Below are 26,124 nucleotides of genomic sequence, written 5' to 3'. Positions count from 1 at the left end.
TGCCTGGCACAGGGAAGTTCAAAGAAGTGTCAAGTGCCTTTGCCTGCATGTTTTTTAATTTTCCTTTCCTGCTTCCTCCCTTTCCACTGCTGTCTGGAGGTGGGTTGTGTTCAGCAGGCAGCATGTGCTCTTAACACTCTTGATTTGCAGAGGAGCAGAGGGCAAACAGAAGAGTTACTTTTGATTTGAGCTGTGTGCAGATTAAACCGTTTGAGACCACAGCAGCTTGCCCTGCTGTCCAACAAATGTATTGCTGGGACAGGGAGGTTTTTCAGGATAGTGCCTCTTCATTGCTGTGATACTAAACATCATACTTTGTTTGAGAGAAGGCAAAGGCTTTTTCATTGGCTCTTTGTCTAAATTTTTACCATGTTCAGGATCCCTTTCTGGATTGGAGCATGTTGTGACATTTCCCAATGCGCTGCAATTCAAATGGTCTGGGACTGTGGTCCCCAGGTGAGTTTCCTGGTGACCATAGCCAGCCTGGAGTTTGACGTTTTTGAAATATGTTGTGCTTGGAGGATTCAGCAGCTTTGGAAATGTCCCTGTCCCATTAGGGAAATGCATGGGGGAGACCTTGCTGCTTTCTGGCCCAGCTGTGGAAACTCTCTTGCAGTGTCAGCCTGGGACCCAGCAATCCAGCTGCCTGGAACACAGCACCTTAACCCTGCATTCCTCTTTCTTGCTTAGCCCTTGTGGTCTGGGGCAAGAGGCTGTGTCATACAGCTGCAGATATGTGGGAGCCTGAGAGCTGCCTTAAAGGAGGTCCTTCCAAGTGGCTACGTGGTGTGATGCTTCCTTGGACTTGTTCACTTACCTAAGTGCAGGTACCTGATGCCGTTTGAGACAGTTGGGTACAGGAGACCCGTGGGATCCCAGGTCGTTGTGTGCTGGCTGCCCAGACCCCAGGCGGTGCGAGGGGTCAACATTACGGCAGTTGAGTTGTACCTCTGCCACCTGCTACCGCTAGAGCCCGGTGTTTCGCAGAGGGCCTGCGCCAGATTCAATGCTTGTTGTTCTTCTTTTCCAGGGTCGCAACAAATCTAGTGAGGCGCCTTTGCGAGAGAGGTAAGTCTGGTGGGTGGGTGCTCTTCCCACCCAGCCCGGGTCCTGCCGGTGTCCCAGATTTCCATGTACGCACGCGGTTGTGACAAGGCTGTCCTTTCCGCACCATGGTGGCAGCTGCTCTCATAAGGCAGACCCTGACCTTGCTGGCTATCCGCACCCCTGCATTTCAGCACAGTGCCTTTGGCTTTTCAGAAACGCCCCCAGATGCCCTGATACTGGAATCTCCATTTACCAACATACGAGAGGAGGCGCGAAGTCATCCTTTTTCTGTGGCAAGTACACAGTGGCATGTAATTGTACGCTTAGAAATTGATCTCAGAAGTGATGTAGCTGAGCTAACTGCATGACTTGAGGGGCAGTAATGGTATTTATAAGCGTCAGGGGTAAAGAGGTGTACTTAAGGCAGCTCCGGGGAACACTAGTACAACAAGCAGTACCAGAGCCATGTGTGGAGCCTGCTTAAGAAAGAAAACAGAGACTGGGTTCAGAAAGGGCAGTAAATGTAGGGACGGGAAGAGAGACTCTCCTCTCAGCGGTGGACAGCCCGTTCTTGTATTGTAACTTCTCTGTTGCAGGAGGCTATTTTGTGGGCTGTGGGCAAAGCTTGGCTTCTTTTGGTCACTACCACATCTATGCGGCCCCTTTGCGCTCGCGTGGTTTCCCTGCTGAAGCTCTCTTCTAGGAGGACTGTTGCCAGCAGCAGCGTGATACCTAGAGACCTTGACCATACAAGCACCCAGAGAGCTGCTCCTGAGCAGGCTGATAAGATGGGCCTGAAACAGGAGAGGAAAAATAATGCTGGTGGAAATGTGGACCGTCTCACTGCAGAGAGCGCAGCCAGGGGATGTTCCTGGGATGGCAGTGGCTTGCCCTGTCACTGCTGTTTGTATAACTGTCCTGCTGGTTCCTGCCACTAATGCAGATTTTTCCTCTCAGATATACAGATACTTCCCTGGGTTTGACTGGTTCTTCCTTGACCCCATCACGACAAGTGGAATTAAATTTGCAAACGATGAGAAGTGAGTTCCCTTTTTGCTGGGTTTTCAGCTGTGGCTGCAGTGAGCTATGGCAAGCATCAAGGAGGATAGACATCAGACTGCACACTCTGCTTTTTTTTTTTTTTTTTTTTGTTGTTGAAGCATTATACTCGCTGAAGGGATTTCAGTTACTCCCACAGCCCTGAGTGCAATGCAGCTTTGCACTGTGCAGCTCTTTCTTTTTTAATTGTTCTTAATAAGGGCAGATGCAACAAAGAGCACAGAGACTGCTCAGGGATGTGCTAATTTGGTCCATGTGACTTATGCTTTTCAAGTGTACGTTTCATGTTAAACAGTAGCATTGGGACGTTGAAGGTTTGGGAAGATTTCTCTGCTGTGCATTTGCACAGCTTCTGTGTAATAATACTGTCTCTTTTCACTGAGCCTTTTATTCAAGAGGGTTTGTGAGTTCGGTTTCCAGTACTGAAACCAAACCAGACCTTGGGGGATGAGGCTTTGCAGTGGGGTGAGCCACTTTTTTCTGGTCTAAGCAGCAAATAGCTTTTACAAGGATGCCTTTAGCTAGTAAAATTTCTATAGATCAAATGAACGGTGCCCAGATAATAGTGTTTTCAAGGTCTGAACTGCAGTTAATGACACACAGGACATGTTTGTCATTGCAGTTTCCTTGAAAATCCAAGTGTGGTGGAGTTAGAGAGTGATGGGATTGCTCTGAGCCTTTGTGACATTGTTGTGTCTTTTACAGTGTGAAATATATTTCCTGCTCCCTGCTCATCCTTCATGCTGAGGATGACCCTGTGGTACCATTTCATCTGGGAAAGAAGGTACAGATGTGGCTTTGCAAACTGATCTGGTGGGAGGAACTGGTGTGAATAGAACGAATCCCAGACAGGCAAAAAGTCAGCAATAGGAAGGTGTATGCAGAAATGCATAGCCTGAAGGGACTGTGAATTCTGTGGTGCTGGAGGTGGCAAATCAATAGTGAAATGGAGCTGGAGCTAGCAAAGCTGGTCAAGCTAGGGCCCATAACCTACCCCCGAGAGGGGTGCTGGTTTGGCAGGGGTAGCTGGTTTGGAACGACAGTGTCCCTCACCTGCTTCCCCTTGGACTCAGCTTTACAACATTGCTGCAACGTCACGGAGTTTCCGAGACTACAAGGTGCAGTTTGTTCCGTTCCACACAGACCTCGGCTACCGGCACAAGTACATCTACAGGAGTCCAGAGCTACCTCGAATACTGCGGTAACAGCTCAGCTAACTGGGGTCTCCTCTGGCTTGGGGAGGGCGAGAGTGGGGCTCGTGTTTGGGGTACACTGTGACATGTGCCCAGGAGAGAGAGAGATGTGTAATGGGGGCCTGTATTGGGCAGCTCTTCTGAAAAGCCCTTTTGTCTCCAGAGTGGGTGAGATACTGGGGCTGGCTTAGCACAAAGTTGGAGCTCTCCACCTCCCTGCAAAGCCGGTTTTGGGAGGGGGAGCCACAGAAAGCTGGGAGTGCTCTTCCTCTCTGGGTCATCTCTGCTGTAAGCTGGTTGCTCTGGAGGAGTTGTTTGCAGAGCAGCTGCTTCTGCTTGCCTCTTCTAGTGGGAGCCACTGATGGGTAAGAGCAAAGCTCAGTGCTGTTCCTTGTAGCTGCAAGTGCTCAAGCCTTAGTATTTACCAGGGGAATGGGAAGACCTGCAGGCTGCAGCATGCACCAGAGTGTAGGAGAGCTGAGTGTCACTGCTGTGTCGTTTCCTTTCCTAGGGAGTTCCTGGGAAAATCGGAACATGAGCGTCATCACTGAAGAGTGGCTGCTTGGCAGCACAGAGATTTTCCTTTCTTTCCTTCCTCTCTCTCCTTTTCTTCCCCCCTCCCTGTGCCATTCTTCCACCCCTGGCACTAAAGGAAGTCAGGGATTCCCACTCCGGTCCTGATGTGTACCCTTGGCAACTCCAGCGTCTGGCATCAGCGTCTGTGATGGTAGAAGAAAGGAGTTGTTGGCTTCTTTTTTGACGTGGATGGAGGGGCGATAACAGCCCAGGAGCCAGTACCAAACCGTGAAAAATGTAAGCACAACAAAGCCTGGCCAATCCAGCGTGGTACTGCCGAGGACAGACATTCCTAGGACACGTATGTCATGACCAAGGGTGTTTCTTCCACTTTTAAGCACTGCTGCTGGTTTTGGATCATGTAGAGACTCATTTGTAGGCGAATGGCTTTTGCCGTGTCTCCATACCACAGTTGTCTTGCTTGAGTTTGAGGTGTTCCCTTTTTAGGAAATACATGTTTTGCCTTTCCTTTTCGCTAAGTGGCTGTAATTACAAATACATGGAAGATCCAGGTGGTGAGAGAGATTTTTATTTAGCTTTTCAGTCACGATGTGTTGCAAGTGTTGGGCTAATTGCACACATTTGGAAATAAAATGAAAGATTTTTTTTTTTGTTCTTCCTTTTCAAACATCTATTTAAGGGAAAAAGTTAGTGCCCTTTTGTCTTTTCTGTACCCTTTTCCTTCGAAACATAATTTCTGCTCCCATCCCTGCTATCCTCTGTGGAGCTCCTCCCCTTCTTCACATGCGCTTCCTATTAGGACTGAAGTGACTTCCATAGATAAATTGCAAACTTGGGAGTTTAAGCTGGAAAGCATGAGATTACTTTTTTGCTTGATCTCCCCCTTCCATGAACAACGTGGGCCCAGGATGTGGGTGTAGGATGTCTTCCATTCTCCTTGTACACACCCAGACAGACATGTGCTTCCTTTGGGTGGGAAGAGCAGGGGGGGGTTTTCTCAGTTACCTTTTAACTCCTTAGGTCAGGTTTTCCTGTTCCTGGTGGGCTACACTGGTCCTCTGTAGCTAAAAGCAGGCAGTGGCATGCGGTTCTTCATGCAAAAATAACAGTCTGGGGTGTCCCTTGCCATCTCTCCGTACACCTCCCTTCTGTGCTGTGGGCATCCCAGGCACTTCAGTAGCATTTCTCAGCCCATCTCACAGCCATGGTTGTAGCGTGTTGTCCAGGAGGCAGAAGTGGAAATGAGCCTCTCCCATGGGGAGAGGTTCTGGGGATACCCTTGCCTTGCTTGGGGCTAGAGCAGGGGCTGTTTTATGCCACCAATGAGCTCTGTACTGGGATGAGAGAAGACTCTGTGGTGTCTGCCCTGTCAGTCTATATAGACAGTACCAGGTGCTGTAGGTTTAGTCACTAGTGCTCAGTGAATTGTGCTGCCTGAAGGGTCTGTTCAGGGGTGTACAGCATAGTATAAACTGCTCAGCATGCATCCAGGTTATATCTGCAGGCTCATACTAGTTGCAAAGCAGACAGTAGCTTGTTCTTGTAACGAGATTCTTCTGCCATAGCGTGGTTGTCCCTGAGGTTTCTGACCCATGATACTCATAAGCTAACTGTGCCACTTAAATTGTTTGATGCACTTGTATTTATTGCACTGACAGGAGAGGAACACTTACTTGGCTCTGGAGAATGATGTGTACATTCCAGCTAATGCTGCTGCTGGCAGCTGGCTTGGGGCAAAGTGCAGCCTGAGCCAGAGGCTGGCTGGCTGCCTTCCTCCTGTGTGACAGAGCTAAGGGTCTAGCATGTGAACTGCTGGCGTTGGTGATCCCAACACTGTCATTCCCGTTAGTAGGCCAGTGATACGCTTGGAAATTTGAACTGAAATGTTTATCTAAAAGTGGTGTAGTTCTAATAAAGGCAATGACTGCTGATCACTTCAGCTTCACCCGTTTTACCTGGCAGTTTTCGGGACTTTTTCCCCAGTTGGGCAGGCGAGCTGGGTGTACAGCAGGGCTGCACTAGGGTTGTGCATGGGAGATGAGCTTCCAGCCGGGACGGGGCAAGTCTTTGTGGCTGCTGTCAGCTCCAAGTGAGCAGCTCTCCTGAAGCCCAGTGGGTCTCTGCCTGTAGCCCAGCTGCAGCCGAGGCTCCACTTCCCCACTGGGGATGGGGGAAATGGGAGCTGCCTGTGGAACTTCTAGCACAGGAGCACTGTGTGCCATTTGCAGGGCAAACCTAACACTGTAACCCCCAGCCCAATCCACACACGAGGAGTGCAAGTAAAGGGCTTTGGCCCTAGCTAGCCCAGTGCAGCTTCTGGTACCAGTGCCCTCCTGTACACCCTGTGCGCTGGCAAGACTGACCTTTCTGCCATGGGCATGTTGCCCCCAAGACGATACCAGCACCCCAGCACCATGCCAGCTGCAGGCGACCGCATCCCATGAAGCCACCGCTGGGGAAGGCCAGCATGGCTTCAGGTGTCACAGCCTGAACTTGTTTCAACCTGAACTGAGTAGTCACAAGTCAGCACGAAGTCAAACCAGCAGGTGTTCTGGTTGTTTTAATGAATTGGTGTCACACAGGGGAGTACTGGTGTGCTACGCAGCACTACAGGTGTTAAAACTCTGATGCCAGCACTGGGAGGGACATGTGGAGCAGCATGACCCAGCAGTGGAGGGATGCAAGAGATGTGATACAAGTTCACCCCCTGCCTTGGGTAGCACCCAGCATACACCTCTGCTTGGAGAGCTGAGAGCCTGCTGGGGGCCTGTGGGCCCAGCAGGGTCAGCCACCCAGCTGGCAGTGGCAGGTACGACCCTCTCTATGCAGACATGGAGGCTAAAAATCCCTGGAGTGGCTTGGTTACTGGGCTCTTGGTTAACAAAGAAGTGTGGGAGGAGGCTACGGCAAGCTCTGTGGCAATGAAGTTACTGATCCCAGGCCCTCTGTCCTTGTGGCACACAGCGTTTGACGTTGGCGCATGCGCTGGAGCCAGCTGCTTGAACAGCCAGCCCCACCTTCCCTAGGTGTTACTGGGGAAGGGGGTGACCGGAGGGGTAGCAGTGGCCTCTCCCTCCCCTAGCTTTGGGGCTGGCAGACCCACTGGAGGAGGATGCAAGACAGTCCGTTGGCTAAACCTGCTTGTGGGCCAGGCCAGGCTGCATGCAGGGGGAGAGGGGAGGATTTAGTTGGAAAGCCCTTGTTAAACAGCAGCGGAAGACTTATCTGTTGTCATGTCACTAAAAGCGCTATGCAGCACATGCAGGCTGGATACATGGGTGCAAACACAGGGTCCTTTCTCCTCTTCCCCCAGCTCCTGTTCCTCAGTCAGGGCTCCCCCTCAGAGCATCCTTCTACCCCCCTGAGGGCCTTGTTTCTGCAGAGTGGAGCCCATCGGACTGGCAGTGAAATGCAGGTGAGGCCTCCTGGGCTGGGAGCCCATCTTTCCTTCCTTCCCTCTGTGCTTGCATCAATCCCGGGGGAGGTTGGGTGGGGGAATTTTTGTGGCAGATGGCTCCACACCCCAGATCTCCCGGGCATACTCCACGATGGTCCTGTCACTGGAGAACTTGCCCGAGCATGCAATGTTCCTGATGACTTTCTTAGTCCACTCCCGGGGGTCCTGGGAAGAGGAGAGGCCATGTCAGCAGCCAGTCCCTCACCCAGCTCTGTACTGGCACACAGCCTTGCAGGGCACTGGCTGTGTACACTTGGCTGGTTTAAACGCTGTGGTGTGGGGCTGCCAGAGCAGCAAAACCCACCTTAACTGCCCTGTGCCTGCATGGTGCGGTGTCTGTGAGAAGGGCGCCACAGGAGCACACTCATCCCAACTCCCCCCAGTTTCCCTGCTGCGCTGCCATGGCCAAGGACCCCCGCCCCGTCCCTCCCCTGCAGTCGTGGGCAGCTCTTACCATGAACAGCTGGTCCACTTGGCCTTGGCATTTAATGTAGGCCTCATAGTCAGCAAACACCTTAAACCTGAAACCCAAAGCAGAGTAAGGCTAGAGTTTGCCTGCTGTAGGGTCCTGGTCTGGCAGGACAGGGCAGTACAGACATCTTGCTGTGGGCAGGTCAGGCTTAGCCCCAGCACGGGGGCAGGGGGGGCGCCAGGCCAGCTGGGAGGGAGGCCTGGGCAGGCTGAGAGCAGCCCACTAAAGGGGATGTTTGTCATGACTCACCTGTCATGGTACATGAGCATGTTCACAACGTCCCTGAAGCAACTGGGGTCTCGAGGGGAGAAAAAACCGCTGCTGATCTGGTCGATAGCCTGTCGCAGCTCTGGCAGACGCTCGTAGTACTCCCGTGCGTTGTACCTGCACCCAGCAGAGACAGGCTGTAGGGACGCAGCACCCAGGGAGCAGGGCCTGATGGGTCTGGGTCAGGGAGGGCAGGCAAGGATGGCGTATAGCTCCTGAGTGAGGGGCCTTGTTCCTGGGGCTGCGCCTGTCAGAGCACCCCGCTAGTGGCTCTGAGACCAGTCACAGTGCCTGGAACTGCCAGGCTCATGTCCCAGTCACAGCTACTGTGCTCTGGGCAAGTTGCTTGGGCTGCATCCTTGATGGACCACCCACTGACCAGCCCAGAGCAGAGGCTGCCTCCAGCTTCCCGCTTTTTCCTGCTCCAGGGTTGTCCAGGGATGAGGGTGTCCTAGAGATTGTGGCTCTCCCTGCCAGAGCTGGAACCTTTATCCCTGGCATGCATTGGGCTCTCCCCAGCACCAACCCTTGGCGATCCAGGGCCTCCACGTCCTCCACCCGCATGCCAAAGATGAAGAGGTTTTCTTCGCCTGCCTCCTCAGCCATTTCCACGTTGGCCCCATCCATGGTTCCAATGGTGAGGGCCCCATTCACCATGAACTTCATGTTGCCGGTACCCGAGGCCTCTGTGCCGGCTGTGGAGATCTGCTGGGAGAGATCTGCTGCTGGGATCACTGTGGGGTGCAAGAGAGGTAGGAGTTAATCCTTGGCATGCTGCAGCTCCTCATGACCTGGGCCCAGGACAGCAAAACAACCCTGGGCATTTGCTAGTGGCCCTGCTGACCTCAACCTCAGCCCAAATAGTGCAGCTCTGGGGCCAAAGCCAGGCTCAGCCCTGCCGTGACCCCATGTAACTGCTGTCACTCCTGTGTCTTCATCAAGAGCCCTCAGGCCCTTCCTAAGGGAGAGCCAGGTGACCTGCCATGACAGCCTCTCAGGCCAGCCAGTTTGTGGGCTTAGCTAGGACACGCCCAGCTCATGACAGGTGCTTAGACAAGACCAGACATACCCTTCTCAGCCAAGGATACCCGGTAGTTCTCCAGGAAGATGACCTTGAGCCTGTCCCCCACATAGGGATCGTTGTTGATGACCTCACCGATGGACGTGATGAGTTTGATGATCATCTTGGCCATGTGGTAGCCAGGGGCTGCCTGAAGAAGAGCAGCCCAGAAATGGTGAAGGTTTTTAAGGAAGGGAGAGCATGAGAGGTGCCAGTGTGGGTCCTCACCACAGGGAGAATCTGGGCCTCTGCTGTCCACATGGATCAGCAAAACCACCCTACTAGGAGAAGTCCTGAGCCACAGGGAAAGAGTATAGGGGCCTTGTTCAGTCTGATTAGTCCCTGAAGGTGTTTCCTGAAAAGCCTGCCAGCACACGCGTGCAGGCTAACCTACAGTGGGCCTGGCAAAGCCACAGAAAGGGGCCAGCACCTTCCCCACATCCCCACTGAGCCACAGACACACCGAGTCTGGAACGCATGTTACCTTTCCTCCAATCATAATAGTCCTGGGCACAAAGGATTTGGATGGATCACTTCTGATGCCTGAAAGAGCAGGGCATAAGACCAAAGTGAAGACAAACTGGACAGAGTTTGTGTGCATCAGAGGTGGGCTGCAATCCCAGCCCATGTCATGTGGACCTAGCAAACTTGCAGGACCTTGAGGCCCAACCAGACGTCTGCCAGAGCTGTGCTGGGCAAACATGGCTGCAAATTCCTCAGAGAACTACTCAAGCCAGCACGATGCAGATCTCCCATGACTTGCCTCCCTTGGGGAATGGGCAGGGGCCCGAAGCATACACCAGGGGGCGGGGTTTTAACTTGCACCACATCAGTCCTAACACCTGCAGTACAGGCGTAGGGAGTTACCTGGGCCCTGGGACCCAGCTGGGCTGGAGACTGGGCTGTGAGCTTTTCCTCAGAGCTCTGTATGACCCTTCAGACACTCTGTCCTCCCTCCTGGAGAGAAGCCCTTCATGACAGGAGGGCAGAGCTAGGCTCAGGAGCCCTTGGCCACCAGCTGGCATACTTTTACACAGGAACCTTGGCAGTGAGAGGCTGGAGGTGCACCCCGCAGGACTTACGGTTGTAGAGGGTGATAGCATGCAGGCAGTTCAGCAGTTGCCGCTTGTACTCATGGATTCGCTTGACCTGAACATCGAACATGGACGAAGGGTTGATCTTGACCTTGTACTGCTCCTCCAAGTAGGCTGCAAACTTCAGCTTGTTCTCCTGGCAAGAAAATCTGATGAGGAACAGGCTTGGGTTCCCAGACCTTCCGTCAGAAGCGAGCATTCACTGCTGAGATGTTCCTGGGAGCACGGTACCTTTAGCCTTCCCCCCCCTCCACCCCACCTCCAGTGCACATTACCTGTTTGACTTTTGCCACATCCCTGATAAAAGTCTCATTATTTATGAAATCCAGTAGCTTCTTCAGCTGGCTCAGATCTGTGATAAAGCCTTCCCCGATTTTCTAAAAGAACAAATCAAGAGAGGGATGTCCCACCCGTGAGACACCTCACCCAGTCCACAACAACTGCCCTTCCCCAACAGCGATGCTGCAGTCCTGTTGAGAATTGAAAGAAGCACTCTGGCCAAGAAAAGGGGCACCGCTTCTTACGGTGAGGTTACTTCTCTGTGTCTTCAGGGAGCCCAAAGGTACAGGGGAAACAGGGCCCTTGCAAATATCCAAACAAGTTCCTCTCTCTCAAGGAGCTTCAGAGGGAGGACGTGGGCACATGTACCAAGGCCTCCTACAGCTGGAGAAACTGATGGGCAGGACATAAAGATACCTTTAATTGTAAGCTGTTACTCAGCTACAGCATGTCGCAGCGTGAAGCAAAAACCTGTGCTAAAGAGCCGGGTAAACAAAGGAGACAGAAGTGGGGCTTGCGCTCCAAGGGAGCTTCTTTGTGCCCGTGAAGCTGAATGTTTTTGCAGACACTCCATTTCACACACCGTGGTACCGCCTGACAGGTTGTGTGTAGTCACTGCGAGGGCAGGGAACCAGATCCAAGTTTCTGCAACTGTTTTAGTCAGCTCTTCATCCCTGAGTTTAAAGCCCAGCCAGTCTCACACCTACATGTGGAACAGGCGTGCTCCTCCCAGGCTGTCCTCACTCGCACCCACCACGTGTTGGCATCAGGTCTGATCAGACCAAACAAAGAGGTAATCAGATGCGAATGGATCACGCTCAGACCCTCACTTTAAATGCCTGAGACTCACCTCAGCAATAACGTCGGCCAGTCCCGGGTTGCACAGCAGGAGCCAGCGCCTTGGCGTGATCCCATTTGTCTTGTTCTGAAACTTCTCTGGCTCCAGCTCATAGAAATCCTTGAACCTGGAACACCAGGGAGCTCTGAACCACTCGCCGCCACCCAGAGCTTGACCTGGGCCCCCACTGTATTGTGCTCCCGACTCAGGGTGGTCTCCGCAGATCTCCCCGTAACAAGCATGGCCTCTCTATGCTGCCTCTCACCCTCTCCCTCAGCCGTAATGCCAAGGGTTTCACCAGCTCCACAGGGAGATGAGTTAGACCTTGCACGCATGTGAGGGAGACAGTCTCCCCAGCCTGCCATGCCCAACCAAAGCAGACCTCCACACCCGACTGCTCCAGCCAGACCCCCCAGACTTGCAGGCAAGGCCCAGGGAGTGGAGAGGGTGCATGCCTTGGGTGTCCCCCAACTCACACCGAGTTCTTCACAATGTCGGAGTGGATGCGGGCCACGCCATTGACCGCGTGGGAGCCAATGACACACAGGTGCGCCATGTTAATACGTTTGCAGTCTCCTTCCTCGATCACCGACATCCTCCGCAGGCGGTCGATGTCCCCTGGGTAGAGAGCGGCCACCCGCTGCAGGCAGAAAGAGCGACATTAGCGACCCAGCCGTAGGACCTAGGAATATTCCCGTCCTACAGGAAGCCAGACTTCCCACAGCTTGGGACCAGCCCAGTCCCTTACGTCCAGATGCATTTGATTGAGGGCGTAAATGATCTCTAGGTGACGTGGCAGCAGCTTTTCAAACATGGAGACCGGCCAGCGCTCCAGGGCTTCCGGCAGCACAGTGTGGTTGGTGTAGGCGCAGGTCTGTTTCGTGATCTCCCAGGCCTGGGTTACAGACAGCAGGTTAATGCGGCGCACGCCCACGCCAGGAGGGGAAAGGAAGCCCTGTGTGAGGACAGGTCAGCAGCTCTTTCCCCTGCAAGGTTCTGCATGAACCTCCCAGCTCTGCTTACCTTGTCCCAGTCCACTTTCTCCACATCCACCAGGATCCGCATGAGCTCTGGGATGGACAGGGCAGGGTGGGTGTCATTTAGCTGAATAGCTACCTGCAACACAGACTTGCTGGGCTCAGATCTGGCAGTGGTAGGACTGTTGACAGTGTCCCGCATGCATGGGGTGGGGGTGAGGGTCAGCCCCAAGCCTGTTCTCACGGCACACACCCCAGAAACGGAAAGAGGTCCCAGGAACGGAGCTATTCAACCTTTGCAAGTTGCGTTCCAAACTGCAAATTTTTTCCCTAGGAAAACAGGCCTGGAGATCACCTGTTTTCCAACTCAAATTGCCAGAGTCTTTGTATACATGCCCCCACGTGGTCCTGAGCATCCTGCTCTCCCTCATAATAGGCAGGTCTGGCTGAAATGCCCCCGGCCCCTCTCTGCCCACAAACTCACCTTGTCTGGGAAGGTTTCAAAGCATGTTCTCACAGGGTCTCGACAGCCAAATTTGGAGGACTTAAAGCGGCGGATGATGTCTTGGAGGGTAGCAGCCACCACAAAGTACTCCTGTTTCAGCCGCAGCTCCTTGCCTTCAAAGAACTGCAAGTGGGGGGACCACAGCCATCAGTGCTGCAGCTGCCAACCCCAGCTGGCAGCCAAACCCCTGGAGATGCTCCTACCAACTCTGATGGGCTTCCCAACAGGCCTCACAGGTTCAGCACCTCATCAGGTGAGGCAAATGTGGATGCTTCTTATACTGCCTCTGATGGGGCAGCAGCTCTAGGGACTGACAAGAGGCTTGGCATCCCAAACAGCTGCCTCCAGAGAGCAACAGGACCTGCCACATTCGTGCTGCTCTTACAGAGCAAGGGCAGCTCCCTCCCTCACTGCAAAACCCTTTGTGGGGTTTTTAGACCAAGGATTTTGGTCTTCCTGCAATAGCCAGGAGCCAGCGTCTCTGGACACACCAGCTCCCTCCTGTGTATACTACACTTCATACTGGTCTATTTTAAAATGCCAGCAAGAATGAGAGCATGGGGGTAAAGTGCAGGAGATAAGCTTTTCCAGCACAGATGCTAATCCTAGTGAGGGTGCTTCCCGTTTGGATCTGGTGCCGGGTGAGTGCACGACCTGGGACAGTCCCTGCAACTGGGGATAGAAACAAGTTCCCCCTCATGGCTGTCTCTGAAATGACTACATACTTTGCAAAGGGTAAGCCATGTAAATTGGCAACCGCCTTGAATTTGAAGGAGTAATATGTCTTCCCCTCCTTGCAGCAGGGAACAGAGCAGCTATACACTATGGGCCAGGGCTCTCAGCTGCTCTCAGTCAGCAGAGACCCTCTGGAGCCCGCAGAGCGGTGTGTATTCAGTGAGAATTATGGGGCCCAAACAATGAACATCAGGTGGCCATGAGCTTCCAGTGCTTGCAAACAAGGCGATACAACTACAGGGAGGATGATCCCGAGCAGCAGGGAAGAGAGACAAGAGAGTCACTCACGTTGTCATTTGGGTAGAGGACTCTGGATATGTTTTCTGCCAGGTTTCTGTCCAACACCGCCTCGATGTAGTCACCCACGTTGACTGCAGCAAGACAGAAATACACACAGCACTGCAACAGCTGTACAGATTCAGGCAGGTCCCTGACACTACACTTTTCCCTCTTCTCTCATAGAGAGATTTGTAACAGGAACATTCAGGCTGGTATTAATGAAACATGAATGGAAATGTACATGTGTGAAAGGCACCAGAAAGACAGGAGATGGCTTAAGAGAAAGGCACATCTCCATGCACTTTCTCAAAACACACGTATCGGGAAGGGCACACAGGAATTGAAGACCAGTAACAGCCAGAGAAGGCAAAAAAAGGAAGCGACAGACCAACTATCTTGCTTAAGGACTAAGGAGAAATGGGGCAGGGCAAAGGAGCACAAAGACCGCAATCACACTCAACTCCTAAAGGGTGCAAAGGGCTCATTTGAAATCCAGCTCGCAGCTGCCAATCGAGAATTGAGGAGACATAATGAGGACTTGAGAGCCATCACCCCTTGTCCCACACAAGTTCTCCTGGCAGGGCTGCCTGGACACACACATCTCTGCGCTTGCTCGTATGGAAGAATATATCAAATTGGTCTAGTCTAAAACCTTCCCCTTCTGTAACAGCCTAGCACTGACACTTGGTACGTTGTTTGCCCTGTATCTGCTCTTCAGCACTACACTTAAAGCCTGAAAAATGCACTAGAGAGGTCACACGTGCACCCAAAGGAAACAGTAAGGTGGGCTGTGCTGCTCTGTTCCTTCAGCACTAAGGGATGATGCCGCACAGAAACAACTCTCCATGGCAAGTGTTGGTTTGCAGCTCATTTGGTGACGTGGGGAACGCAGTGGCAGGTGGTCTATCACTTGGAGAATGCATAGGGAAGGATTTGAGAGCATGATAAGCATGATAGAAACGGAAGGAGGACAGGTAGGTGTCCTGGTGCATAAGGGCCCTGGAAGTGGTTGGATCCATGGATGCACACACAGCTCCAAACAGTGTTTTGGAGGTAGCCAGGAGATATGGGTACACCAGGCCAGATGGGGAGTGCTGTGCCAGGTGCTATGCACACAGGAACCATGTCCCAGCCTGGCCAGAAGAGAGGCAGTGGAGGGATAGCACTTACACTCTTGGAGGTTGAAGTCATTGGGTGCTTTTGCAGACCACAGCCTCATGGTGTTTACAGTGTTGTTCTTGTATCCTGGCACTGGCGTGTCGTAAGGCATAGCAAGGACAACCTGCAAAAGGACAGTATTCCCCTCTGATTAACAGCACGGTGGCCTCAGAGAAGGTGGGAAAGCGGCTGAAACCTCTGCAGGAAGAACCCAGAGGACGCAGACAACTCCTGGCTGTGTAAGAATCTCACCTCACTAAAACACATCTGCTGAGCTTCACAGACTTCCTTGCTATCACGGGCACTTCCAGCACCCACTAGCAAAGTGCTAGGAGAAGCAGAGCTGTTCGGAGCTTTACTGACAAACTGGAGCTACAAGCCCATCAACGAAATGTAAAGAAGTTGCAAGCAATCTGCTGACCTTCCTGTACCAACTGGCATACCTATCAGTCCTGCGAGCATCCTCAGCTGGCCACTGTGATCTGTGCTGCAGTAGGGCCAGGGCAGCTGGGACCTTCATGTTGCCATCTGAGATAAACTCCACAGCCTGAATCCTGCCCGTTAGCCTTCTTACAGCCTGCCAGGACCAAACCCTACCGCCGCAGCACCATTCCCAGAGCAATGTTCAAGGTTTGTTGAACCTGTCTGGGTAAATCCACTGAGATCTCCAGCGCCTGAACTGAATATGAGTACAAAACTATTAGTGCAGTCCACAGATGATGCTAAAGCAACAGGATGCTGCACACATGGCCACAGGGAGTAACACTGGGGCTCCCAGCTCCGATTGCACTAGCTAGGCAGGGCACGGGCGTGCTTCCATGCTTGTGTGCTCCAGCTCACTGCTGTGCCAACAACTGCGTGCCTCCACACCTGCCGATCAGCAAGGCAAGGCACCCCGACCTCAGCCTGGAACAAAGACGCTGAGGGCTTATGCCAGCAGAGCTGAATGGTGCTTGCAGAGCAAGGCCCTGATCCTGCAGCACGGAGCCTGGGCCGCCTCTCTGACACTGACAAAAGGAGCCAGCGTCCTCCTGAACAAGTCTGTGTACTGGCATGACAGCCCAGCAGCCAGAGGCTGTCCCCAAGCAAAGATGTGAGAGGCAGCAGAGAACTGAAGGAGCTGTGCTCACAGGGCAGGGAAAACCCAGGCGGATCAGCACGTTGGCCCAGAACAGCCTCTTCATGCTGGCGTCAGCAACACCTCCCCTCTGGGGAGAATCAGCAAGAGCTCAGGCTCTCAAAGCTGCTATTACCAGCTCCGAACATGGAAGCAGGCACAAAGGCTGCCCTGCCTGAGCCATGGGACTGGGGCACGCATCACATGAACTAAGCGATGCTATATTTGGAGACTGCATATTTGGCTTTTTTGAACCTTTCCAACTTGTTTCCTTACAGCACTATCTGAAAACTCACCTCCTTGTAGGAAGCAGTGTTTCCACTGCGCTGCTTGGGATCCCTGAAACCCCAGACTACCGACAGGGTCAGGAGAGGAGCACATTGAAAGGTGATGGCACTTGGTCCCCAAGTGGATGTCTGCTTCTCCAGAGAGCTCTGGCATGGTGCCTCCATGCTGTTCACGGGGCTGTGGTGTCGAATCCCTGCACTGTGTGTGTTCTGGGAATGGCCTAGGTCACTGCACAGCCTTCAACAACCAGGGTCCCTGGAAAAGGACCTGGTTTATTTCTCCTCTGAGAGGGCCTAGGCAACTTTGCAACTGAGCTTCAGCTCTTGGTGCTGAAGAGAACGGCTTGGCTTTATGACTGTATGCTCCTGGGATGGACAGAGCTGGCTCATCAGGCTGACAGACCCTTGAACATCACAGAAACAAGGCTAGCTCATGTCCCTGAATCCCAGAGAAATTCACAGTCCTTCCTCCATCCTGAGCAGTGCTTAGACAGAAGAGGCTGAAACATCTTCAATCCTCTTAATAAATCCGTGCCTCTTTAAAGCTTGCCTTCCTCAGCTGTAAGACTGGAATGCTCTTACAACACAGCAGCCCATGCTCTGAGCAGGCGTGTGCTCGTGAAGCACAGCATTACCTCCCCAGCTGTGGGAGGCTGAAGAAGCATTTGCTTTCCACAATGCCACAAAACAAGGCCTCCAGGCAGACTGGAGACTTGAAACTATGCCTCTAGCCTCCCCTGACAGCACTCTACCCACTAGGCTTGTCTGGGAAAGAGGAACTTGATCTGATCCGGAGAGTTAAACGCCCACGGGATTGCTCCACGGCCACTCCACAAGATGAATCTCCGCCCACAGCAGCAGTGCTAGAACCACCTGCAAAACCACTGGGTTCAACTGAGCAGGAGCAGTGCAGAAGCAGCCTAGCACTGCTCCCAGGGATGCAATCCTCCTCCAGCGTAAATCCATGCAAGACTGTGGGGCTTCACCCTGGAGATCAGTACAGAAGAAGGCCCCAACTGATCTGAAGTTACAGCTGTAACTGAATATCATTCCTCTTTTTCCTCAAATCCTGCTGCAGCTATAGCCAACAAAGTCACCTTTTGTAATTGCAAGGGTAGCAGAGAGAGCAGCGGGAGAGAAGCAAAGTCTGACAACCTCAGGCAGCCCGGGGACAGACTCTCCCCCTCCATGCTACCCGGGCTCATCCTCCCCCAGCCCAGCTGGTACCTGGGTGTCAATCCACTTCACACCCTCGGGAGTGTGATCCACACGGCCGTAGAAGTGCACGGGGAGCATGTACTCTGGGCGAGCTTTCTCCCAGGGATTGCCATAGCGTAGCCAGTCATCAGCCTCCTCCACCTGCAAGAGGCAAACGGGGTCTCCAAGTGAAGGCTAAACTAGACTCTCCAAAGGGAGGCCAGTTTAAAAGCAAACCTGTAGCAAGCTGGCTTTAAAAATGGATACGCAGAGGCCTCTAGAGGACGGCTGGGCTTTTCAAAACATGGATCACTACATCCCAGCTGGTAGAAATAAATCAGCCTCTGGGGACTTTGCAGAGCTGTACAGGTTTAAACCATCCAAACCACACAGACCACTGCACTCAGCCTGTCTCGAGGCCTTTACACCCAGATTGACTGTGACAGTGAGATACGGTTCCCTAGAAGCCCTTCTGTGCTGTTCCTGGCCACAAACCACCCGCTGTAACCCAGGTCTTGCTAACTGCTCTGCCCTCTGCCAGAGAGGATTTCTCCTCTTTGCTCATACCAGCACCAATGGGCACGAAGTGAATTCAGCGGAGCCACCAGGGCTGATGTGCACCAGAAACCAGAGGGGCTGCGGAGATGCTCTGTGCTTGCAGGCATTTCTCTGCCAGGCGGGGGCAGGTCTGAGCCACGACCCAGCACCGCCACCTCCCTGCTCTTTTTCTAAGTAACATTAAGCCAATTACAGTGGATGTTTTTTTTTTCCCCTGCTTTCACCATTTATAGGGCCTAGCATTGCAGCTTCTTTGTGGGGAAGGAGGAAAAAACAATCCTCAAACCTTTCTCCCTCCCTGACTTACGGAGAGTTATTTAAGGGGAAAAAAAAAAGGTTCTTTATGCTCGGAAGCAAGGCAGGCCCCCTAATGGAAACCATTTCCAGGCATACACTAGAGAAACTGCCAGCTGGGGCAGGTGTGTTTAGCCTATTTTCACTTGCAAAATGTAACAACCATTAATGCTACAGGACAGTCCCTGTTTAAGCCCCTGCTGCCAGCCTCCCAGGGAACCCGCAGGAGCAGCAGCACCCCAGGCACTTGCACATGTTCCATCACATTCAAATTCATCCTCCACCAGACACCTTCATGAGGTGTTTAGCCACATCTCCATCCTTAGCCTGACTCCTTGCCCACTCACTGCCAGGCTGGATGGGACTCTCGGGTTGTTGCAGCTGTGCCATGGAGCCCTGGGCAGGCAGACCTCTGGTCCCAGTCGTGCCCTGTGGGCTCAGCCCCAACGTCATCCCGCCGGGTTGGTGACTGGCGTGGATGAGCTTGCATGTGTCCCTGGGTGAGCGCCTGCCACACACGCACCCCACCGCCCTCACTGCTTCTCTTTGCTCAGGCGGTCAGAGCCCTGGGGTCAGCACAAGCGAGTAGGACGTGACAGCCCATCTGGCACCAGGTGACGGGCTCCAGCACCCAGTTTACAAACAGCTCAAGGCACCGCAGTGCCGTTTGTGTGGCCAGGCCGTGTCCACAGGCAGAGGTGGCCACCGCAGCGTGAAACAGAAGGAGAAAGGGTGACTTGAGTTTGCCAATGTACCTGCCATCCATCCACAATCTTCTGATTGAAGATACCAAACTCGTAGCGGATGCCGTAACCGTACGCCGCCAGCCCCAGCGTGGCCATGGAGTCCAGGAAGCAAGCTGGAAGAGCAGAGCATGGTCACACTGCAAGGAATCTCACCCCTCACTTGCTGCACTGGCTACGGCGTGCTGTGCACGGGGGTGAGAAGCTGCCACAAACAGTGCTGCTGGAAACATTCATTACTCAGAGGAAATCCACGTGCAGAAGGGACAGAAGGGGACAGCCTGCATCAGGACCCCATGCACGTCCTGCTGAGCCACCACGAACACCCCAAAGTTGTTGGTGAAAAGGACAGATCACCAAAAACCCAAATCCAGCCTCATTGCACTAAGAGCTTTTCTAAACCTGCCCGACAGGCCCACACCTTGCTTTGAGCCTGGCTGCCCAGTAAACCAAGGCTTCTGACATCTTGCTGCTCCACCAGCTACTTTGCTATTATTGCTTTCAGACCAAACCCTTCCAGCCCTCAGTCCGGGGCAGCTCTGGTAAAGATCAGCCGCAGCACTTCCTCTGCATTGGGAAGCTCTTGTCTGCAGCAGTCCCGTGGGACATGCAGCCTGAAATAGCAGCCAACAATCTGCCTACGTGATAGCTGCTTGGGCACCTCCAAAAAGTGAGAGATTTCACAGGGAGGTGAGGAGAAAGCCTCCAGACAGCCTCTCAGCCGCAGCCCCGCCTGCTGCGCTCCAGGCGATGCTACATCTCCTGGATGCTCTCAATGGGGAGGGGGCTCGTTTCTGGCCAGGCAGGAGCTGGCAGGAGGGTACCACGCTGCTGGAGGGCTGCGGTGTGGATGCAGGCTGTGAGGTCTGCATGCTGTCTCGCTGCGGTGCCAGCGGCGAGGACGTGACAGCCTCCAGCCACGCCACTCTTGGTCCCCATGCACTCCGTGTGAGGAGGGAGCTCCCCTCCCCTTGTATTACCTGCCAGGCGGCCCAGGCCTCCGTTTCCCAGCCCAGCATCTTCTTCGATTTCTTCCAGCTCCTCCAAGTCCAAACCCAGCTATTGGGGAAAAAGCCACCGCAGAACATGTCACCACCCGAAGCCCACGCTCTGGGGCTGCTCTCTGAGAACAGCAAACACAGATCCCAAAACAACCAACCCCACAGGAAATTAAACCCACAGGGATCTCTGCATCCCCCCACCCTCCCCTCCCCACAAAGCATCTGAACAGCCTCTGGTCCCCGGGCAGCCCAATTAATCGGAAAACAATTTAGCTTATCATCAAATGTCGCTTTCCCGTGAACTAGGTTTCCTTAGAGACCTCAAACAAAAAACACTTCTCTCCTGGCAGCCCTCGCACCGGGAGGCCCTTCCACTGACCTCGCCATTGGAGACGGGACGGCGAATGGCCAAGTCGGCATGCAAGGGACCGCCGAGCCCTGCCCGGGTACGCGCGCCGCCCCCCTGCTTGCGCCTGCTCGGCCCTTGAGGAAGGGCACGACCACGCTCGCAGCGGGTCACTGCAGCGTTCGCCATTACGCTCCGTGCCTTCCCCACATCCTGCCCAGCCTGTCACCAAGCTCCCTGGCTGGAGTCCACGGCTGGAAGTGGTTGTCTCCTCTGCTGCATCGCTCAGGCCATTTGTTCTCTGGCCCGGAGGCTGGTGCTGGATGAAGGCTAAGCATGCCAGCAGCAAGGACTCTCGAGGAGTCAAGAGATGCTGCCTCTCGGAAGGCAGCAGCATCTCACTTCAGTGCCGGGGGGACAGCAGGGCGTCAGGCTGCACCCCAAACCACTCTCCCTACACTTCAGCTGTCTGCAACACCAAGCCAGGAAGGCCTCACACACGGTGTGACAGAGTCACAAAACCCGAGGTGAATTCTCTCAGTGACAGAGCCACACTGGATACATGACCTCCCACCCCAGCTGGCCACTGGCCATGATGAGCTCCACATCTCGGAGGCTACAGCAAGGGAAGCCTCCACTCGCGTGCCAGGCCAAATCAGCACGTGGAGAAATGCCCTGCAAAGGGACTTGAGGATCCTCCCTGAAAAAAACAGCCTGCCCTCTGAGGCGCGACACCCCAGAGAGAAAACATGTCAGGTCCCTCCCTGGAAATTCCATCCCATCCCTTGGCAGAGAAAGTGCTCGCCAGGATGTTTCATCAGCAATTGTAGCATCTCCTTTTGAGTGACAGTGAGAGAGCCCAACTTCTGCAAAAAAGAGTAACGTGGGCGGGGCGGGGGGAGAAGAGCAGGGGAAACAAAGCTTTTGGGTGAGAAAGCCTGTCAGAAGGTGACTGTCCTGCTGCAGAGGTAGCTGCAAGCCTAGGTAACCATGGCCTCACGTTTGTGATTGCCTTGGTGGTACTCAGCTGTGTTTTTCCCAGTTTGAACTCATCCAATGACATTTTAATGCAAGCAAATTATTTCCCCCCTTTCTTCCTTCCCAGTAATTCATTTTATCTGGCTGTGCTGCTGCGGTGCCTTGTGTACCTGCATGGATGAACTGTAATTTGGTGTTTTGGTGCTCCAGTTTCCCCTTCTGGCCCAGCCTCTCCCATTAGACTACGTATCCTGTGATAGCCATCATCTCTCCTAGCAATGGGACTCCCTAGTCTTTTGGGATACTGGGTGTTGCTTTCTGGATACTCTTCTGGATTTCTCCCAGTTTGAGAAAACCATGCTCCAGCTCTCAAGGAACCCCAAGGTCCCCCCATGATCTTCTCTAGGGGACGAAAACCACTAACAGAGCGCCAAGCCTCGCTTCATTTAGTCAAAATAACCCATCCTCAGGAGGAAGCCCTCCGCATGGAAAAGTTTGGCCGGTTCCTCAGGGGGACCCCGGTACCCCCAAGACTTCACCTGGTAGATCGCTTCGTCGCAAGCATTCTGCAGGCCCAGGTTCACCATGGTGTTCTGCAGAGTCCGGCCCATGTAGAACTCCAGGGACAGGTAGTAAATGCGCTGGGGAGGCAAAGCAAGATGCTTACACACAGCACTGCGCTTTCACCAGAGTTGCTTAAAATTAAGAGCAGACCCAAGTGCTTTCCAGAGCAGGGATGTCTTCCCGAACTGGCTCTTGGCGCCTGCTCCTGAACACCACGCACCACAGTTTGTTTGTCAGAAGGCTCTCGCACGGGACGCTAGCCAACCCTCCGCCGCACGTCTCCCTGCCAACAGCCTTCTATAGAAAAATCTTGTTGCCTGTTAAGTGTTTCCCTAATTAACTTAGGGCAAGAATTATCTAGGATGCTGAACGGTATATTTATACATTGTCAGGCTCAGCTGAGGTGATGCTCATGCTGGGCTTTTAAAGTTTTCCCATGCTGAGCTGAAGCTGATCCAGGGCCTGCCGAATGCCGGAGCGAGCCCCCTGCCCCACGCGCGCCGGCCTGGCTCAGGGCCAGGACCCTTCCTGCTAGCCATTTTCCAGCGCTCCTGTTGCATGGGTCCTCCTGTTCTCCCCACGCCGAGTTTCACCCTGTTGAACAAACAAACTGTCCCACGGGTGGCAGGGTTCCTGGCATAACTGTGCAAGACAGGCTGCTCTGCGGTGACCTTCCAAGTTTCAGAGGAGCTGTGCCTGTGCCATGAATGCTAATGAAAGCCTCTCTGTCGGATGAGAAGCAAACTGCACAAACTTTTGCCCTCACTCAGATTTATCGCTATAAATATTTTTATAAATGAACAGGAATTTTTAACAGAGCAATAGCCTGACTTTAAATCATGCTTCCCCTTGAATCTCTTTCCTTCATAGCTGGGATCTTTCCCCGCTAAGCAGCAGGATTACCTGCTCTGCCACCTCTGCTGGGAGGCCTGAAAGGATCCATTTGTTCCTTGGGTCTCATTGGGATGACCGAAAACATTGCACAGTTGCATAAATACTCTGCTTCTTTCAGTCTCCCACAGGGATGTGTTTCTACTGAAAATCTAAGCACAGGGGACAGTAAGCAAACCCACTCCAAGCTCCTCTTAGTGTTTACGGGATCGGTACCATCCCTTCTGTTAGTGCAGCAACACAGATCAGAGTGTGTGTGTGTGTGTAAGGATAAAAGGGAGAGCTCCGCGCACCAGCGTAACTCCCAGTGCACGTGCAGCCACACCGATGTGAAAATGCAGTTTGTTGCTTGTGTCAAGGCAATACTCATAACCCCGAGAAAAAAGCTGACTCAGGGAGGCAGCTGCCTGCACGCTGGGAAGGTATGTGCCTTTTCTAGTACACACCTGCCCTCCAGTGCTCTCCAGCTAAGTGCTGGATCGGGTCTTAATTCAAAAGGATTAAGGCTGAATAACATCCGGCAGCCCCCAACATCTCCAGCATCACTGTCCTGACTCGATGAGTGAGGAAGAGAGGAGGGAGCAGGCCAAGTCCCCCAGGAACCACCAGGTCCCCGGGATTTGGTGACCTGGGAGAGCTTGCCTGGTTTGCATGAGGCAAGAAACTCCTCTCCGGCCTCAAAGCCAAGCTGCCTGTAGGTTCTGCAGGAGCGAAGCCAGGACACGGCTGTGCTGAGGCACATGCTGAGATGGGGAGGTGACGATGCCCATGGGGGACACCACCGTGGTGGTGCGAGTGCAGGACACGGCTGCGGTGAAGCGTGCAGAGGAGCTGCCAGCAGCAAGGCCTGTGTGAGGACACGCTCACAGGGCGATCACGGGGGGACATGGCTGCGACAAGGCGCAGGGGGTCACAGTCGTGGGGATGCCTGGGGGGGGGGGGGCATGGCTGCAGCAAGGCTCATTGGGCCAGGGCTGCCAAGGAGCTTGATGGGACACAGCCATGGTGAACTGCCGCGGTGATGCCCATGGGGACACAGCCACGGCAAGAGGCGTGCCAGGGACACGGCGACGGTGAGGTGGGCAAGGGCCACGGCCATAGCAAGGCGCACACAAGGTACATGGCCGTGGCGATGCCCACGGTGACACAACCACAGCAGCGCGCGTGCAAGGGACACGGCTGCGGCGATGCCCCCGGCGAAGAAGCCACGGCGAGGTGCACAAGGGCCACGGCCACGGCGAGGTGCACGCCAGGGGTACGGCCGTGGGGATACCCAGGGGCCACGTCCGCAGCGACACCCATCAGGGGGACACGGAGATAGCCGAGGGGCTGGCGGGGAAGGCGCAGCCCCCCCCGCGGAGACCCCCCGGGGCGCAGCTTCCCCCCCCCCCCCCCCCCCCCCCCGCGGCGGGGCCGTCCGGGGCTCACCTTGGGGTCCCGCTCGTAGTAGTGCTGCTGCGTGCGGATCCAGCGCCCCACCAGGTGGTCGCGCACCGTGTGGGCCAGCGCGAAGTAGTAGTCGCGGGGGGTGGCGACGTTGCGGTCCTTGACGAGGGTGAAGTGGAGGTGGCGGTTGAAGCTCTTCCGCACCTCCGCCACGTCCCCCAGCCCCGCGATTCCCCTCACGCTGATCTGCTTCCGCCGCTCCCCGTCGCTCAGCGGCGCCGCCATCCTGCCCCCGCCGCCGCCGCCGCCGCCGCCTCTGCCGCAGCCGGGGCCGCCGCCACTGCGCCTGCGCCTCCGCCGCCCGCGACGAGGCGGGGCCCAGCGCGGCTGTGGCGGCCGCCCGCCCCGTACGGCCCCGCAGCGCCGGGGCGGGCCGCCACAGGGGCCCGGGAGGTGGGATGGGGGGTGTGCCGCCACGCTGCCGTCCGCCCCGGTCCGGCCCCGAGGTGGCGGCATGCTGGGGTGGGGACGGGGGTGGTGGGGTGTGGGGACGGGGATGGCACCTGCGGCCGCGATGGTGTGAGGAGGTGGAAATGGCCTGGGGGGGATGGGGGGGGGGGGCTGGGATGGCCTGCGGAGACAAGGAGGGCATGGCGGGGACGGGGATGGGGGGGGGGCTGTGACGGCATGAGGGGACAGGGATGGGGTCAGGCGCTCATTTCTCAACCCACCTGCCCTGCAGGCTCTGGCGCTAAAAGCCACACCACGACCACGTTTTCATTTTAAATTGGGGTTTTATTGTCTGTACCGTGGGGTTCCAGTGTCCCCTGTACACTCGGCTGCAGCCCCAGCGGCCACGCAGCACCCCACGCCGCCATGCCACGTCTCGCTACCCCAGGAACAGGGCGAGGCTGTGGCCGTGAGCCCACAAGTCAGGGCATGCACTGCTGGCTCTCTGGGAGCCTGGGTCTTTTGCACCCCCAAAAGACCACTAGGGTCTGCTCTAAACACCCATACGAACACAACACAATTCCACAGTTAGATTACAAATAGCACAGCATGCCTCCCCAGCTCCTGCTGCCTCCGAGATCACTTCCAGCCGGCATACAGGACACCACTGGAGTGGTGCATTGCAGCTACCCTGCCAGAGCTTGGTGCAACCACAATACATTCATTTCTCAAAGTGAGATGCGTCGGCAGGAAGCAGCACCCAAAACACCATGTAAAAACATTCACCCTGGGCCCTGCATTAACCTTGCCAAGGCACAAATGTCTATGAGGTCCAATGAGCCACGCTCAGGGCTTATTTCTGTGGCTGCGTCTTGTTTGTTGATCTTACCCCCACGGACTCTAGAACTGTCAAATCCATCATGAACCCTGTACCCAAGCCCCAGGCCTTGCTCACCCAGATCCAGCAAATCTGATGTTGTCTTCCACCATCCATCTCCCAACAGCCAGGGAACCAACAGCAGGCTGCAAGCTTTCACTGTACAAGGCATACAGGCTCTGATTCCTGTCTCCATGTCCATATCCAGTTTCTAGATTGCTCCTGAGCTTTTCTTGTTCAGCAAGTGGAAAGCAGAGTGGAGACTTCCACACTGCATTTCAAAGCTGCTGCCTGTCAGCAGCACATCTGTGGTAGATCCACTGTCTTTGCACGCACAGACACAAGTTCACCTTCAAACACGTGGTAAAATAAAAATAATCACTGAAAACTGCTGACAAACAGGAAAAAACACCCTGACATGAGGACAGTAAAGCGTTCCTTCTGGAGTGACCATTTCCTACAGCAGCTTCAGCACAGT

The 26,124-nt window shown here is 54.4% G+C and overlaps 2 protein-coding genes across 2 annotated transcripts in view; one reads left to right on the top strand and one right to left on the bottom strand.

Moving 5' to 3' along the window:
• The window catches only part of ABHD12 (abhydrolase domain containing 12, lysophospholipase), a 53,690-nt gene extending 47,915 nt beyond the window's left edge, over window positions 1–5,775 (top strand). The window contains exons 8-13 of the mRNA XM_086482240.1: window positions 1,031–1,068; window positions 1,261–1,340; window positions 2,005–2,087; window positions 2,812–2,890; window positions 3,180–3,307; window positions 3,811–5,775. Coding sequence (XP_086338366.1) covers window positions 1,031–1,068; window positions 1,261–1,340; window positions 2,005–2,087; window positions 2,812–2,890; window positions 3,180–3,307; window positions 3,811–3,850 — 448 coding nt within the window. The 3' untranslated portion in view covers window positions 3,851–5,775. The remainder of the gene's footprint in view (window positions 1–1,030; window positions 1,069–1,260; window positions 1,341–2,004; window positions 2,088–2,811; window positions 2,891–3,179; window positions 3,308–3,810) is intronic.
• Window positions 5,776–7,123: 1,348 nt separating this feature from the next.
• PYGB (glycogen phosphorylase B) lies at window positions 7,124–24,604 on the bottom strand. Its single transcript, XM_086460744.1, has 20 exons — window positions 24,362–24,604; window positions 22,018–22,119; window positions 20,134–20,212; window positions 19,166–19,269; window positions 17,589–17,720; window positions 14,970–15,081; window positions 13,809–13,891; window positions 12,765–12,908; window positions 12,327–12,419; window positions 12,052–12,198; window positions 11,780–11,943; window positions 11,316–11,430; window positions 10,462–10,563; window positions 10,175–10,322; window positions 9,577–9,635; window positions 9,102–9,243; window positions 8,559–8,766; window positions 8,015–8,149; window positions 7,748–7,814; window positions 7,124–7,458 (listed from the first exon to the last, which is right to left on the bottom strand). The coding sequence occupies exons 1-20, from the start codon at window positions 24,602–24,604 to the stop codon at window positions 7,306–7,308; spliced, it is 2,532 nt and encodes an 843-aa protein (XP_086316870.1). The 3' UTR covers window positions 7,124–7,305.
• Window positions 24,605–26,124: the final 1,520 nt, after the last annotated feature.

This window comes from Leptosomus discolor, chromosome 2, assembly GCF_034619465.1.
Source record: "Leptosomus discolor isolate bLepDis1 chromosome 2, bLepDis1.hap2, whole genome shotgun sequence".
Lineage (NCBI taxonomy): Eukaryota > Metazoa > Chordata > Aves > Leptosomiformes > Leptosomidae > Leptosomus > Leptosomus discolor.
This window is presented reverse-complemented; position numbering and strand designations above follow the sequence as displayed.

Coding starts and splice junctions, on each gene's coding strand:
- PYGB (XM_086460744.1), bottom strand. CDS start 24,604: ATGGCGGCGCCGCTGAGCGACGGGGAGCGGCGGAAGCAGATCAGCGTG. Junction 12,420..12,764: donor TTGAAACCTTCCCAGACAAG/GTGAGTTTGTGG, acceptor TCTGTGTTGCAG/GTAGCTATTCAGCTAAATGA. Junction 11,431..11,779: donor GACATTGTGAAGAACTCGGT/GTGAGTTGGGGG, acceptor CTGGTGTTCCAG/GTTCAAGGATTTCTATGAGC.